Source organism: Colletes latitarsis, chromosome 3 (genome assembly GCF_051014445.1).
Source record: "Colletes latitarsis isolate SP2378_abdomen chromosome 3, iyColLati1, whole genome shotgun sequence".
Classification (NCBI taxonomy): Eukaryota; Metazoa; Arthropoda; class Insecta; order Hymenoptera; family Colletidae; genus Colletes; species Colletes latitarsis.
The window spans coordinates 36,907,781-36,923,584 of NC_135136.1; the positions used below are offsets into that span (position 1 = coordinate 36,907,781).

General features: G+C 41.6%; 1 protein-coding gene across 19 annotated transcripts in view; it reads left to right on the forward strand.

Moving 5' to 3' along the window:
* Dlg1 (MAGUK family member discs large 1) overlaps window positions 1-15,804 on the forward strand; it is a 687,637-nt gene that overhangs the window by 583,730 nt on the left and 88,103 nt on the right. For 17 of the 19 annotated variants that reach the window (XM_076762410.1, XM_076762412.1, XM_076762415.1 and 14 more), the window contains 2 exons: window positions 633-795; window positions 4,108-4,243. In XM_076762410.1, the coding sequence (XP_076618525.1) occupies window positions 633-795; window positions 4,108-4,243 (299 nt within the window). The remainder of the gene's footprint in view (window positions 1-632; window positions 796-4,107; window positions 4,244-15,804) is intronic. The other 2 variants (XM_076762413.1, XM_076762401.1) reach the window with 1 other exon arrangement.

A 15,804-nucleotide genomic window follows, 5' to 3' on the forward strand; every position in this document is an offset into this window, starting at 1 on the left:
AACGATGATAGAAGCGATCTAGACGGGCTCGAAATCCTCCGTGTTATTAACTGTGTTTCGTTGCTACGATTTTAACGAGATACAAGCAATAGAACAACGATGTTGTATTTACTTGGAAAATTGAACTCTCCAGAGATTTTTTACATTCAAATTTGAATATTTAATTCTTGCTTATTTATCAAATTAGAGTTACTCCTCGGGTGCATTTCTTATTTTGAAAACTGTAGAGAAAAAATTGCTGTTTGAACCATCGAAATTGCATATATAGCAGGAGTGAAAAATTATATAGAAAATATATACTCCTTTGTCGTGTTTGGAGCAACAATGTTGTATTGGAAAATTGAACTCTGAATGACCAGGGATTTTTTAAATTCAAATTTGAAACAGAGTGAGGAATAGACACACGAGTAAAATTTAGTTGAGTATTTAATTCTTGTTTATTTATCAAATTAAAGTTACTCCTCCGGTGCATTTCTTATTTTGAAAAATTTAGAGAAAAGATTGCTCTTTGAACCATCGAAATTGCGTATATAGCAGGAGTGAAAAATTATATAGAAAATATATGCTGCTTTATCGTGTGGTGTTTGGGTCGTGCAAATCAAAGATAAAAAAGAGGATCCCTTTAATTCCAGCAGGGCGACAAAAACCTGGAAAACGTAACGCACGAAGAAGCCGTGGCGACGCTGAAGGCCACCCAGGACCGCGTGGTTCTTCTGGTGGCGAAACCGGAAACCGGAATCGTGCCCCCGCCACCACCCCCGATGGCCTCGGACAATTCACTCTCGCCCCAACCACGTAAGCCACTGTCCTTTTTCTATTCACATACATTATTCGCTTTCGTGTACGTTCGGTCCCCGCGACTCTTCCTCCTCGTCGTTTCGGGACGTTTTCACGATCTTTTCTTCTCGAATTTTCATGACGCCGCCTTCCGAAACGATAAATATTTCACGCGCCGCGGAAAACCGTCGGGCGTTACTTTTGTTCGTGACGCTGGACACTGGAGGAAACTCTTTTCTACTCCAGCTTTGAAATTCGAAACGGAACCGTCTCGCGCTTTGGGATTTCGCTGTTTCATCGTTTAACGGTCTCGCTGTCGCGTAAATTAAATATGCACCGTGCAGAATCGTCGCGAGCTCGCAACCAACGCGATTCTACTCGAATTCGATCGCCGAGGGTCCCTCGAAAAATTTTTGTATCATTTTTCTCCGTGTTCGATTTGTATTCATAATTGAAAAATATATTTTAAATGTTCTACGTAAATTTCACATTGTAATGACAGAACAGAGTGAAATATTTCGCTATAGATATTTGAGAAGTACATTAAATCGTCCACTTGAATTTGATAATTTTGAAATTTTATTTCGTTGATCGCAAGTATCGTGGAAATACAGGCGTTATTTGATGTTGCATGGTCGATCAATTGCTCGTTCGGCAACGTTCCGTCGAAGTTTAACTGCGTCGTAATTCTTTCAATTCCCGCATCTCCCACAGTGATCATAAACACGGGATCTCCATTCCCAACGTAGAAATGAATTTTTGATCCCACTGACTTCTCTACGATTCCCCGTTTTCCTGTCCGCTCTGACGATCAAGCGTAACTTATTCATCACGCTCATAAAGTCGTGCTCGTAAATTCTTCCCCGGTTCTCGGCAGCGACCGGATCGCGACCCATTTCCCGACCGCCGCTGGGCGGTCGTCATCGTCGCGAAACGCTTTGGAACCGAGAAAACCAGCCGGTTTTATCTTCCTATGTTCAAATTACGCTTTAAAGAGTTGATCCGTCGGAAATTGCGGATGGATGTGTGTCTTTGGGGCGTTTCAATTTTCTTGAATAAATTTGTTTAGATTTTAAATTAAATTCATCGTTATACACGGCGCTGATTTCCTTGGAAATCTAACAAGGTTTCGAGACGCAGATACAGAGACTTGAATGCAAAGTTTTATCGAAAATTAGCGTCGAGTTTTTAAATTAAAATAATTGAATTTCCCGCGTCAACGTCTGTTTATTTCTTTTCCAAGCGGTTGAAGCATTCCTTTCGAAACGAGACTCCCTCAGATTTCCATTTCATTATTCTTGAAAGCGTAGCAATAATCCACTTCTAAAGACACGAACGGAAAGCACTTAATTAAAAGCTCCATTCGATTCAAACAGCTTTACGGAACCCATTCCCACTCGATTCCTGGCAATAAATCCCATTTGCGCGTTTGTTCACAATAGGGCATCGAACACGCTATCTGGCCGCGAATATAACAAAAGTTCTTATTTCGTTATTCATTCGATGAAAATTACGATTTCCATTATGAAATGAAATCATAAAAAAAACCATACAATAGTATTTTATATGTTAAGAACTGTAATATTTAACAGAGTTAATTCTCTTCTAGGACAGCACAGGTTTATTTTATTATTGTATATGCAGGGTGTTCGGCCACCCCTGAGAAAAATTTTAATGGAGGATTCTAGAGGCCAAAATAAGACGAAAATCAAGAATACCTATTTGCTGATGGAGGCTTCGTTACAAAATTATTAACATTTAAATTTAAACATTTTAAATCGTTCTGGAAAAATTATTTTCGGTTGCGAGGGTCATTTACAATCATTTTTTATGAATACACATGTCTCCAAAATCCTATCCACTTTCGAGAAAAAAAAATCAGATAGGTGCTGAAATTTTTCGAGGAAAAAAAAATTTTTCAAATCGTTCTAAAAAAAATATTTTCAGTTGCGGGGGTCAATTACAATAATTTTTGGTCAACAGACATACCCCCGAAATCCTACTCAGTTTCGAGAAAAAAATTCATTACCGAAAATATAATTTCTGGCCAGAAGTGTCAGCCCAAAATTTCATGCGAATTTTTAAAACGTCATAACTTCTGAACGGATTGGACGATTTTAATGTTTAAAAAAGCAAACTACGCGTATTTTAATGTAGAATATGTAGAAATTCTAAAAATATTCGAAAAGTTGGTTCTTGACCTCGCAAAATGAGAAAAACCCCATAAAAATGGTCCAATTTTCAAACAGCCATAACTCCTATAATAGTGAATATATTTCAATAAAACTTTTTTCTGAAATAGAGCTCTTGGGTACCTACAAAAAAGTATTAGACAACTTTTCTGTAGGTCGTAAAACAAAATTACTAAAAATGAAAAAGGAATTTTTAAGAAAAATCGACAGGGGGTAGGTGCCTAAATTTTTCGGCGAAAAAAAAATTTCAAATCGTCCTAAAAAAATTATTTTCAGTTGCAGGGGTCGATTACAATCATTTTTGGTCAATACACATACCCCCGAAATCCTACTCACTGTCGAGAAAAAAATTCATTACCGAAAATTTCATGTCTGACCATACCATTGATATCTTTCACTGAAATTTCATGCAAATCTTTAAAACGTCATAACTCCTGAAGGGATTGGACGATTTTAATGTTTAAAAAAGCAAACGACGCGTATTTTAGTGTAAAATATGTAGGAATTCTAAAAATATTCGAAAAGTTGTTCCTTTACCCCCTAAAATGAAAAAAAACCCTATACAAATGGTCCAATTTTTAAACAGCCATAACCCCTACGATAGTGAATATATTTCAATGAAACTTTTTTTTGAAGTAGAGCTCATGGGTACCTACAAAAAAGTATTACACAACTTTTCTGTAAGGCTTCAAACAAAATTATTAAAAATCGAAAACGAATTTTTAAGAATAATCGACAGGGGGTAAGTGCCTAAATTTTTCGGCGAAAAAAAAAAATTTCAAATCGTTCTGGAAAAATTATTTTCGGTTGCGGGGGTCAATTACAATCATTTTTGGTGAACAGACATACCCCCGAAATCCTACCCATTTTTGAGAAAAAAATTCAGTGCGAGCGAAACTCTAAACGTTAATAACTTTTTAACGAAGCCTCCATCAACAAATTGGTATTCTTGTACAGTCGAGTTGAAACTAATAAAAGCAAATGGTATTATATTATATTTAAATGATAATCTATCTAATTAACAAGACATTAATTACAAATAAATCGATGATAAAAATTAGCGTTCCCAAGGGTTAATATATCGTTTCTTGTGTAACTAAATTGCTCGTTTTCTTTCTGTTTGTTCCCACCTTCGCAGGAAAACAAAATGGCTCTGTGTCGGCGCTGGAGAACAACTCGACCCTGCCGTACTCGCAAGAATCACGTCACGCGTCTTCTCTCGCGCTTCACGGCGCAACCACGCCACGAGCTGTTTCTCAGGAGGACGTATCACGGTGAGTTCTTTCGAAGTATGCTTTCCCCTCTTTACGACGAAACTACCGAGTAGCTGTTCCCTACCGTGCTCTTTTGAAGTCTCTTTTACCTTTTCTCTTATTCTTCGAGCGCAAACTGTTCTGTTCGCCCTCTCCATCTTCCCTCTTTCGATCTCTTCCCTCGCGGGAAACTCGTTCCCTCGATTCTCCTGCAAAATAAGGATCGAAAATATGTCACGTATGCTCCTTTTAAAACGAATCGCCCAAATATCTCTGCAAAAATTGATTTAAAAACTCTGAGAACTCTAAAGGAATTGTAAGCTTAATTTTAGAAAACCCAGATACTCATAAAAATTGTCGAGCAATACAAAATGGTCCCCCGCGATTTTGTTCCACCGTCGATAGGAACACGTTACAGTTACCAAGCTCAGTCTGTGTGTATATCGAAAATTGGTGCAACGCGTCCATTCACGAAAAGAAAGTTTCCAAGCCATAAACTGGTCATGGGGTGTCTTTCGTTATTGTCGGAATCGTTGGTCCGTGAATATCGCGAGCGAGTTGGAACCGCATTCCGTGCATAAACACACACGAGCCGCCGGTGGTTAATTATACAGTCACAGGGACTGTTGAATTAGCTGGCGGGAAAGAGGAGGACAACAGAGGCTGACCACTCGAGGAGCCAGACAGAGACAACGGTCATTTAGGGGGTGGGCCGCAGGTTTAGGAAGCGGAGCGAGCGAAGGGGTTGCGGTGGGCTACTGTACGGACTAATTGCCGATGGATTAAGAGCTTATCGAATCGGTCCGCCTGCCAGAGACAGGATTGGTTTGGACACATTATGTACCCCCTACGAGCCTCCGGTGCGCCAGACCAGCTTCCACTCGTTCCTCCGGGTACTCACGGGTACAACGCGGGTTAAGGTCAGTCGACCATCGCGCGAATTTCGGGGTTTCGTTACCATTTACGACCCCCCTCCCCATCCTCCGTCGATCGAAACACGCTGGGAGACTTTGGTTCGAGACGGTTCTGTTTTAATGCTTCGCAGGACCCGTAATTTGCGTGTTTAATTAGCATCTATGGCACTCCAGATGCGAGTCCAGATGGACCATTACGTATGCAACGGATACCAGCATGTTCCTGTCCTCGACATCGATAGGTCGTAAACCTCTTGGATAACACTCTGGGTTATCATCGTAGTAGATGTCCGAAATCTACCACTCGCGTAGATTGCCTCGAAATTCTCGTGTTACTTTCGAAAGGGTACTTTGGTGATAGGAAGAAAAAGTGTACGTAATTCCTCATAGATTAACAGTCGAGGCACTTCCGAACGTTTTCTTGTTTCGTCCATAGGTTCGAACGTGAAGTGTGCTAGAAAATTTAATGATAATTTTTTAGTGACGAGTTATATTATTAACTGTTCGATATATTCGAGTTTGATGAAGAAGTTCAACTTTTCCTTTTCGTGAGATTCTATTGTATCGTAGTACAATGTCGTGAGATGCATTAGCTTTGACATCGTGCGTTTCCATGCCACGGGGATCTCATAAGCTCGTAGATAGTCTGTAGCAATCCTTGTAGAATGATCTGCAAAGCTGTTTAGGTACTCGCCATAAACTCGGATTAGGAACGGAAGTACCGACCACCTTCGCCTACTGTATGTATTAATGTTTGAACATGAGTCGTGTATCGGAGAATATTAATTCTGTATTAACAATATTAATAGAATGCTGTAGAACGTATTAATCCATTAAAAAACGTTCTAAATTCTTCCAGAAAGGGTACACCAAAATTGAAACTAATACTCTTGCAACGATGTTTTCTTATTCGACTATTTATTCGCAATTTTATGTGTCCATCTTACAATCTTGGTGAATAGGTAGTTATACATTGTTTTACAAATCAAGATTGAAAATTATTTATTAATTTTCTTCGTTGCTCATTGATTTATAAAACTGAAAATTCTTACAAAAATTTCCATTGCTATAAAGATTTTAAATTACTGAACTTTCAAATACATAGTGACGTATTAATATACTAAGAAAGGATTAAGGAGGAAATTATTTATATTTGACTTTTCAATAGCTCAACATAAACTGAGAAAGAAGGCAATATTTAGGTTTCAGGTTCTCCAAGTATATCCCTCTAATTTTACAAGTTATATTTTCAAATGTAGATTTTCCAGCAACAGTGTAACAGGTTCCAAAGCGACCAGACAGACCTAAACACCGTGGCTCCGTCAGATAAGGTATAACAATGTCTGCATACAATGCTCTTAAGTCACACAAGAGCATGTGTTGGCACAGTACGAAGCCACGCAAAGGCCAAAGATCCAAGGCAACCGAAAGCACATGTGCTTGGATCTCGCGTACGCCAACATCCTGTACAGGTTAGGTTAGAAATAGCACCTTAGCTCTGTGTCTCTTTTGCACGGTTATCAGTAGTTCCCAAACTTTGGTTTATGCTTGTCGTTGAATTCACGGACGTTGGGAAGACACGTTTGGGTACATCCTAGTAAATCCTCGGTATTTCATACTCGAACGACTCGTAGACGAACAAGACACCGAAGTTTCTTGGTTCGTTGGAAATTCTTCCCGTCTGACGGATAATTGAGGGAGATGGAGCGAATATCGAGAGCATCCTCGCGGACGCTGGAGGCGAAGTACACCTCACGTTGCCCGCAAGGTGCGCGGAAACTTTCGCGTAGCCTTACTTAATGAAATATTCCATTCATGGCAATATTTAACGGCGGGTTCTCGGCGCGGTTCTTCGGAGTAGTCAAAACTGCAATTAGTTCTTCCTTCGTTCCACTCTTTCTCCAGAACCCAGGGCGTGTTTCATCCGCCTCCACCGTCCGTGCCTCGCTCCTTCCCGGTTAAAGTTTCAAGCCCCATTCCCCTACCCCCGTGTGGTCGAAGAATCGGATTTCGCCCACGGGGATTTCGCGTGTCTCGAGCCTCGGAAAAGAGAAGCCGGAAGATAGACTCTCGCGTGGGTAAAGAGGATGCAAGGAAAGAATGGAACGGCCAGGGGAATATGGAAGAGACGAGTTATTACGGTACCTCGGCCATCGGCGCAAATGTACGCGAAAAACTTTAATTTCTCCCACCCCCCCGTCCTCGTAAATTAGCTGGGAACCATTATGCAGCGGCAGTAATTTATCCACGGGTTGCAAACAACCCTCGCGTTCGGCCAGTTCGGACTTTCTGAATTGGGATAATCATTTAGTCGTCGAGTGACATTTTCCTCGATTTTTTCCTGGACCTATGACGTATCGTCGAAAGTGTTTTTAAAAACATACGGTGTTTTTCTTCCAAATGGATCGGGACTAATAATAGTGGCTACGTGATTTTGAAAAAACACCAGGAATCGTCGTCTGTGAGACGAGTAAATATCAGTCCTTGATTTCTCTCTTTTCTTCGATTGATTCTCCCGCGTTTCCACTTGTTTTCCTCGCGGGAACGTCTTGCGTTCGCCTTACCTCGCATTACCGAAAAACAATCGAGAACGTCGATCGACGAGAGTGAAATACCACCCTGGGAATAGAAACAAACCACATTTTTCAGCGCGTCAATTCTAGCTTTTAGCCTCTGTTACATGCACTTCCATTTATTAGAAACTAATCGAAAGTTGCATCGAACGTCTCCAAATGCAGTTCGAAACACAGATTTCTGGAATATGCTTGAGGTGAAATAGTATTTTCGATATCAACTTGTTGAATCTTCCATTCACGCCTAGTATTTGGTCCACTCGACTTCCATTGTACTAACGTTTTGGGCTAATTGTTGAGCAAATATTTTTCTTCCTGCTCTCGACTTAATTTCACTCGGTCCAGAGTCAATTACGCCAGTCAGAACGGGCGCTGGGGTTATTAGGCTTATGCACGACTCGTTGGCAAATCCCTTCTGTAAATAACTGGCGTTTAATCATCGGGAATTATGGTTTTCTAATCCTTTGCAATATCCGTGAAGGGTCTGACGCATTCTGGCTCGTAAAACGCGTTCGTAAATCCTGGATGCACCTGGATGCAACTTTAATACCAACCTCTGGCTTCTTCGTCGGTTTATACTTTATTGCAATATTTACATAATTCTTCTTAACGTATATTAATAAGTCACGATGTGTCCGAAACTCCAGTAATTTTCTATCTTCGTAGCAATGCCAATTTTTGTAAAAATCAATGTCCAACTCTGTTTGCAAAGATACACGTTACGAACACGTGTTCAACAGTGTTCCCATCCTCTGTTGAATAGTTTACGCGACCTTGCATGACCTTGATTACGAACAAAGGCTCTTAACTATTCCGAGATTTAGCAACTTTAATCCGCGACATTTTTGGATACCACGCTCTGAAACTGAAACGAAACTTCTCGCGTTCCGTGGAAACCGGAAGCTGCAAAGTTTCTGGCGCGTGTCGGTGGTTATAACGTGTCCACAGGTTTGCATGGTAGTCGAGAAAGCACCGACGCTCCCCTCTGAGGTCAGCTTCACCCTCTCTGCAAGGGTAGAGGGCAAGGGAGAGGCGAATTCTTGGCACGGCTGCAACGGCTCGGCCACCAGCAACGATCTATACACTCGCGCGCTCGCAAACACACCAACACGGACGCTCGACTTGCGCACGTAAACTCGGAAAAGCTCGAACGTGTTTGCCTTTCGGCGTACAGGTGCTTTCAAAAGTGATTCATCGCGAATCCGTGCAAATAATTCGCGGTGAACTTGTTCGGAAAAATTCAAAGCGGGCGCGGGTCAATATTTACTTCTGTAATTGGATTACTCAAATTAGGACGCGTCAACATTTAAGAACGTCGAGACTCCCCCTAGAGAAGAATATTATTCCTCGATCTACGATTTTTCTTTTGGACCAGAGATGCAAGGATGTTATGGTCAGCTTCCTTATTCTACTTAATTCTTACCAGGTTCCCCTTAAATCTGGACTGTTCACTCTTTCTACGTTATTTGTATTCTCCGTTTATGGATCATGTATTTTAAGACGAGTATTTAATCAATCTAGATAGAGATGGAAACAATTGGTACTCTTTATTTTACATTTAATTGTGTGCAATTGTCAAGTGCAATCTTTGTTCCAACAACAATAAGAAACGTTACAACCAATTGTTTCTGATCCTCAGAGATCCTCTAAGAATTTCTTGAAATTGAAACGTCATTCTTTTTTTTTTAAATAAAGATTGCACTGAATGTAATTTTATAAGCAGCTCTACTATGCATCATAAAATGATTAGCGTTGAAATATCATTACGATAGGTTCGAAAGGGTTAATTTTAAATTGCTCGGTAATAATGAACATGTTTTGGAGTTCGATTTGAGCGATCCCGAGTTTTGAAGAACGCAGTAGCCTGCCTTTTTTGGCAAAGTGCATGCTCGCACACGCGAATCTTCCCTGGTGTGCGGCAGCCACGCGCAGCGGGTGCATTCGTGTAGGTGCATCTGTAGCTGCAGTCTTGAATGCAGGCCAAGGTCAAAGCTGGCCCGGGTCACGAGCTCGCTAGCTGGCTTTCGACAGTTTCGCTTACGTAATACGCGGTATCTCTCGTATCGATTTGGTACACCCAAAGATGTGTTTGGTCGCGTCTGGTTGCATCTTCGAGGAAGATAACACCGAATACGGACGAATGTCGCCTTCCGCGTCACCGATTTCAGCTGCAAGCTGATTCATTCTGCGGAGGTTATCGTTTAAACGAGCTACGATGCGTCAGAGTAATTTATCGCAACTTTATTAAATTCCTCGATTAATAGAGTCATCGATAAAGAGAATAAATAAATTAGTATTAGGAGTATGAATCTTTTTGGACAAAGAAAATTCGTTACTCTTGAGAGTCTCGATGAAGCTGCGTACGATCAAGGCTAGATAAATTCCTCTGTTAAACTATCGCTTGATTATATGAGAAATGAAAGTCAGGAATGAAAAAGAAATTGACAGAGAATTGCAAATTGAGATTGCAAGCTCGTACAAATTTTGTCGTGCATTAAATTTATCGTAGCTTTTTATTAAATTCCTCGATTAATAGAGTCATCATCGATAAAGAGAATAAATAAATTAGTATTAGGAGTATGAATCTTTTTGGACAAAGAAAATTCGTTAGTCTTGAGAGCCTGGATAAATTCCTCTGTTAAACTATCGTTCGATTACATAAGAAATTAAAGTCAGGGATAAAAAAGAAATTGACAGAGAATTGCAAATTGAGATTGCAAGCCCATAGAAATTTTGCAAACTATTTACAAACGGTTGCTTGGAAGTTGAATCTATCAAAGTCTTCTGCGAGTTGTCCATTGTTCCAATCAGATTGTAGCCAAGTTTACCATCTAGTACCATCAGACTTCCTTGAAAGTGTCGCGTTCGAACCGCGATTCGGTGATTAGCGAGCGTCGCGAAGAAACGTCGTAGACGCGAGACGATTGTCCGGGGACAAAGGTGTCCCGAGAGATCAGAAAATGAAACATCCTTCCTGTCGTCCGTACGAGGGTGGCTGGGACGCTGCTTCGCCGACAACCGTGGCCGCTACAGGGCCAAAGAGAAATGGCGAATGAAACCTCACAGGAACTAGAGAGTCGCGGGAACAATGGGACCGATCCGGGTGTCGCGTTTAGAAAGAAGGGAACGCCGGATAAAAATTCGCGGAGCTTTTCTCCGTGAGAAGCCTGCGGAAAATCCTGGCCCGTTCAACCCGTCCGGATAATGGAGGATCATCTCGTGCCGGGGAATCCATTATTCTTCGATGCAAAGTACCCTTTGCGCCGTGGAAATTGTTCGGTGTGAAACCGCCCTTAGTCCGGGGCTACACATGCTCTCGTCTGGCTATTATTTCTGGTGACTTTAATGGAAAAATGCTTGTCTCCGAGACGGACGTCATTTTTGCGAGTCCTTTTCCATCGTCCCTTCTTTGGTAGCCCCGGAAACCCCGGGCGGCGCGCCGATGGTTTTCAAGCCGCGGCCGCTGTGGTTGACGCAACCCTTGAATATTCACGACCGGGGTGCTTTGTTAAATATTTTCAGAAATCTTATGAAGCTTTTGATCCCCGACGGAGTTGCGGTTCGCGGGATATTCTTTGCACGGTAGCTGTAAAATTAGGAAAAATACCGCTTCTGAATAATGTACGCGAAAAACGTTGCAGTTTAGCTATTTTTCCTCGACGCGGTTGCTTTTTCATTATGAATTCTTTTCTCTCGCGCCGGTCGTCCCGAACGATATACATCTGCTAACTCGTTCTTGCCCTCGCCTCTTTTGTTTCCCCCCCTTTTTTTTAGAATCTTCCTTGAATTCGTATAGCCTTATTCCGTGTTGGATCATTCTCCCGTGAATTTCTGCTTCGCTAACCTTTCCACTACTTAACTCCTCGGGCATGACGCGACTTTCAATCTCCAGCGAGACAATACAAAGTTTCAGTGATTTTTAAAGATGCTACAAGACACGTTGGAAAAATGGGTGATACGTATTATGTTTCTTTTTCGTTATTAAATACGTCGTATTCAATAATAAGCGTGGTAGTGCTGAGTTTCCGTCTGTTCGATCCTCGTGTAATGGCTCGAGGATACGCAGGTGTCTCGGATGGAGTAGGCTTTAGCTGAATTTACGAGATCGTCTCGAACATTTACGACGCCAGACCCGGCGTTTTAAAAACGCTGCCCGAGGGTCGAAACCAATCGCGAAGGATCCGCATATTCGTTCGACGAAATGAGGCATCGTGCTGATTCTGCATCCTCGAAACACCGCTGACACCGTCGGTATTCGAAATCTGCCGTTTGCAAAGCGACCGTAAGCAATGCACCGCAATCACGATTGCTGATCGGCGCGCGGGGATTTTCTTTCAATGAGACAACGTCGGCGTCTCGACGTCTTCGACCACGAAATTGCTGAGCCAGTAATGTCCTCCCAGACAGCGTTCTGTTCCAATGAACGATTTATTGGTCGGGACGCCATCCACCAAAAAGACCAACCGCGTTTATCGCGGGCGATTAAATTGCTTTAAAATTGTATAAATTGTATCATTCGTTGTGAAACCACAATCTAACACAAAATATTATCCAATTATTGCAAGAGTGGAAAGTAACTTCAGAATTTTTACTCAAAAAGCATATTTAACTTTATACCAAAGCAACCAACATTTGAATCTGGTTTTGTCCTAATCTAGTCATAATATTATAGTTTCTCTGGCCACGAAGCATACTAAAATTAACTTAATAATTAGAAAAGCGTACAGAAACTAATAACACGTGCACTCGAAGTTCCAAAAGCAATTCTAAAATATCAGTGGCCAGAACAGTAACCATCTGTCGATCTCTGTTTATATATGCAGTTGAAACATTAACAAATGCAAACATTATTTTCCCCCCCAACATCCAAGGGTTTCTTTCGAGGCACATATTTGCGTACAATGCCCAGCGACAGGGTCAAAGTTCGCGGTTATCGTTGCGGCAAGTGCTCGGGGGGGCTTCATTAATTAGCTGGAAGTTATGCCAAGAACGTGACACAAAGGGCAACAGAGAGAAGAGGGTGGATAGTTCCTGTCAGGCTGTTCACGGTGTTTGCTATACTCCCAATTGTTTCTGAAAAACTAAAATATCATTAATATTCATATGGAACGTTTTAAATATACTTAAATACTCTCGAGAAACCATGACTAAAAAATATTGCATAGATTTCTCGAATATTCTAACGAGTTGCATATGCATCGAGAAGAGAATTCTGTGCCATTTTCTGATCTCTGTCTGCTCTCGTGCATTCGTTAATATCAAGATGTAATATTTAAAACTCAACGTGCTCAATAATTCTGCAAGTTTTCATTCGAAGCTTTAAATTTCTGTAAGATTCGATCGATTTCCTTTCGTTTATTCTTCTTTCCAATCTCGCTGTCCTTAGATTTTAGAACTGGATAAAAGATTTTTCTAAAATACAATAGAAGAAAGGAGAATCGTACACGTAGTTGCAATATTTCGTAAGTTTCATTCGAGCTTGGTAAATTTACGTAAAGTTAATTAGTTTGACGAGCTAGTGGGTAGTATTTCGCCGTTCCGTGTACGTTTGTTTCCCGAAAAGATCAACGTTCCCGTTTCAATTCACGTCACCTGGCGTGCGCCGCGACAGCAGCAATCTGCAGATATTGATTTATAGCGAGAAACAAAAGGATCCAGGCTGTCAATGGCGCAGAAGGCGAGCGCAGACAGCACCTGCGGCCCTTTTGATACCCGCGAAATGAGAACTTTGCCACGGACAGGTCTCTTTCTCCGTTCCTCCAACCCCGGTCGCCCGTGTCGCCGCCCTTCCTCGCCCACCCCCGTTCGTACGCCTCGCGCCACCGTCTCCCTTTTTCTCCATAAACACGCCTGTTAAGCGTTATTCTGGTTTTGTCACGTGAAAGGATCCGGTTTCGTCTGAAGCGTTCTCGCCGCGGTATAATTTGAAAAGCGGACGAGAACCGGGCCCGCGACTTCAAAGGATGGTCATTTTCTTTCTTTTCGCCCAACCCCCGCCCACCGCCACCGTCCAGTTTTTTACGCGCGTCGACAGGCGTAATGAGCTATGAAAATTTCTCGTCCGACGCTTGATACGTTCCCGCTCCTCCCTGTTGCTCTTCCTGTTTGCCCATTTAAATAAGTTTGCGCCGTTTCCCCAGCGAAATTTCACCCGAGCTTTACCCGCGCGATCGCGTCGTCTGACGTGCCCTGGTTTGCTCGCTTTTTTCTAACATTTGTTTCCTTCTTGCGGGTGGTACGCTCGACTTTGCGCAATAAGTCTTGGCTGCTTCCTTTTAATTGGATTCAAACATATTCGGCGAGAAAAACTATCGTCGAAATGAAAAAGTCACCACCGTTAGTCTCTGGTATTCGTCAAAATTAATAAAGATAGTTGGTTTAATAACTTTGGATAATTAATTCACAGGCAAAGAGTTTGATTAATCAACTTTCTGGTAGCTCAAGATTTCCAATTGCCAATAAACATTGATTTAGCCATAATTGAGTCATTGTTAGAAGGTTCAAAGCTTTTCCTTTTAAAATGGTTTTTATTTTTTGTTGATTCGACTTTCCGTTTGCAGATATAGTCGTGTAAAGTAAAGGGTAATTTTTTAAATACCACAATCTCTCTCTGTCAATGCATATTAAAAATACTAAAACTTTAGACACGTGCAGTTCCGAAACTACTAGCGTTTTGTGAATTATCGAGCCACTGTTAGAAACGGTAAACCTTCCCCTTTAAAGTGGTTTTTGGTTTTTGGCGATTCGACTTTCCGTTTTCAAGATATCGTAATTTATATGAAGGGGTAATTTTTAATATTCCAGCCTCCGTTGTACAAAAGCGTATTAACGCGTATTAAAAATACTAAAACTTTAGACGCGTGTAGTTCCAAAAGTACTAGTGTTTTTTTAATAATTGCACCACTGTGGGCGGCGGTGAAGCTTTCCCTTTAAAATGGTTTTTGGTTTTTGGCGATCCGACTTTCCGTTTTCGAGATATCGTAATTTATGTAAAGGGGTAATTTTTCTAATTCGACTATTTCTGTCTTCGTCTGACGCGTCGCGCCGGACCTCTTTGTCTCGTACGTGACTCGTGACCGAGTGACCTAGTTACTACGAGCACGTGCCGGTCAACGACCTTGCAAGGCCGTAGTAAGAAAGTTCATTGATCTCGCGACGTAAAAAAGTGCTTCGGTCTCATCCGATCGACTTGAAACTAAAATCCTCATATCTCCGGAACCAATTGAGCTATCGACTTGTTCGAGCGCTCATTTTAAAGGGCATTTCATCCTCTATCCAATGACTACACTCACTACTATAATTTATGCTATCTTCCATGTTTATTTTCACATTTACTTTGACACGATCGACTTGAAACGAAAATCGCTATATCTCGGAAACTAATTACGCTATCGGCTTGTACAAACGCTCATTTTAAAGGGCATTTCATCCTCTATCCGATGACTACACTCACTACTATAATTTATGCTATCTTCTATGTTTATTTTCACATTTACTTTGATGCTGTATATCCAAAAATGTTTCATCAATTCCTAAGGAGTACATTATCGTATCGTACGATGTTTAGTCGACGCACGACCCAAAGAAGCTTAAGTTTAATTCGAATCGTGCAAAATGTATTGATGTATTGAGTATTCTGGTTGGATTCGCGTAGCATAGACTCGTTCCAGTGGAGTTCGTTTTAACGCTGCGTTTACGTTCTGTTGAACGACAAGGAGAAAATGCATGACGACGAGAGCCCTCAGTGGCCACGGGGGAATGGGATCGTCAGCAGTAAAAGGATACCCACGTGCCCTTTATTTCAGTCCGAGTGACTTTACGGGTCCGCGGTTACGTGCGAGACGTACGAAACACCGTAAGACCTTAATAAACATGTAATCCCGCGGCAATTCCAATTTTTACAGCGTGTGTCGGTTTAGAACCGCGCGTAACAGCAACGCGCTCGACAGAATTATTCCTATTTCCCTTAATCGCGCGGTCGTCGCGGAATGTTTAAATCGCACTCTCGTTACGCGACACCTCTATCTCGGCAAAGTCCATTTCATGGGGCTCTGAGTTACGTGTAGAAAGTACAAAGCGTTACTTTACTCGGTCG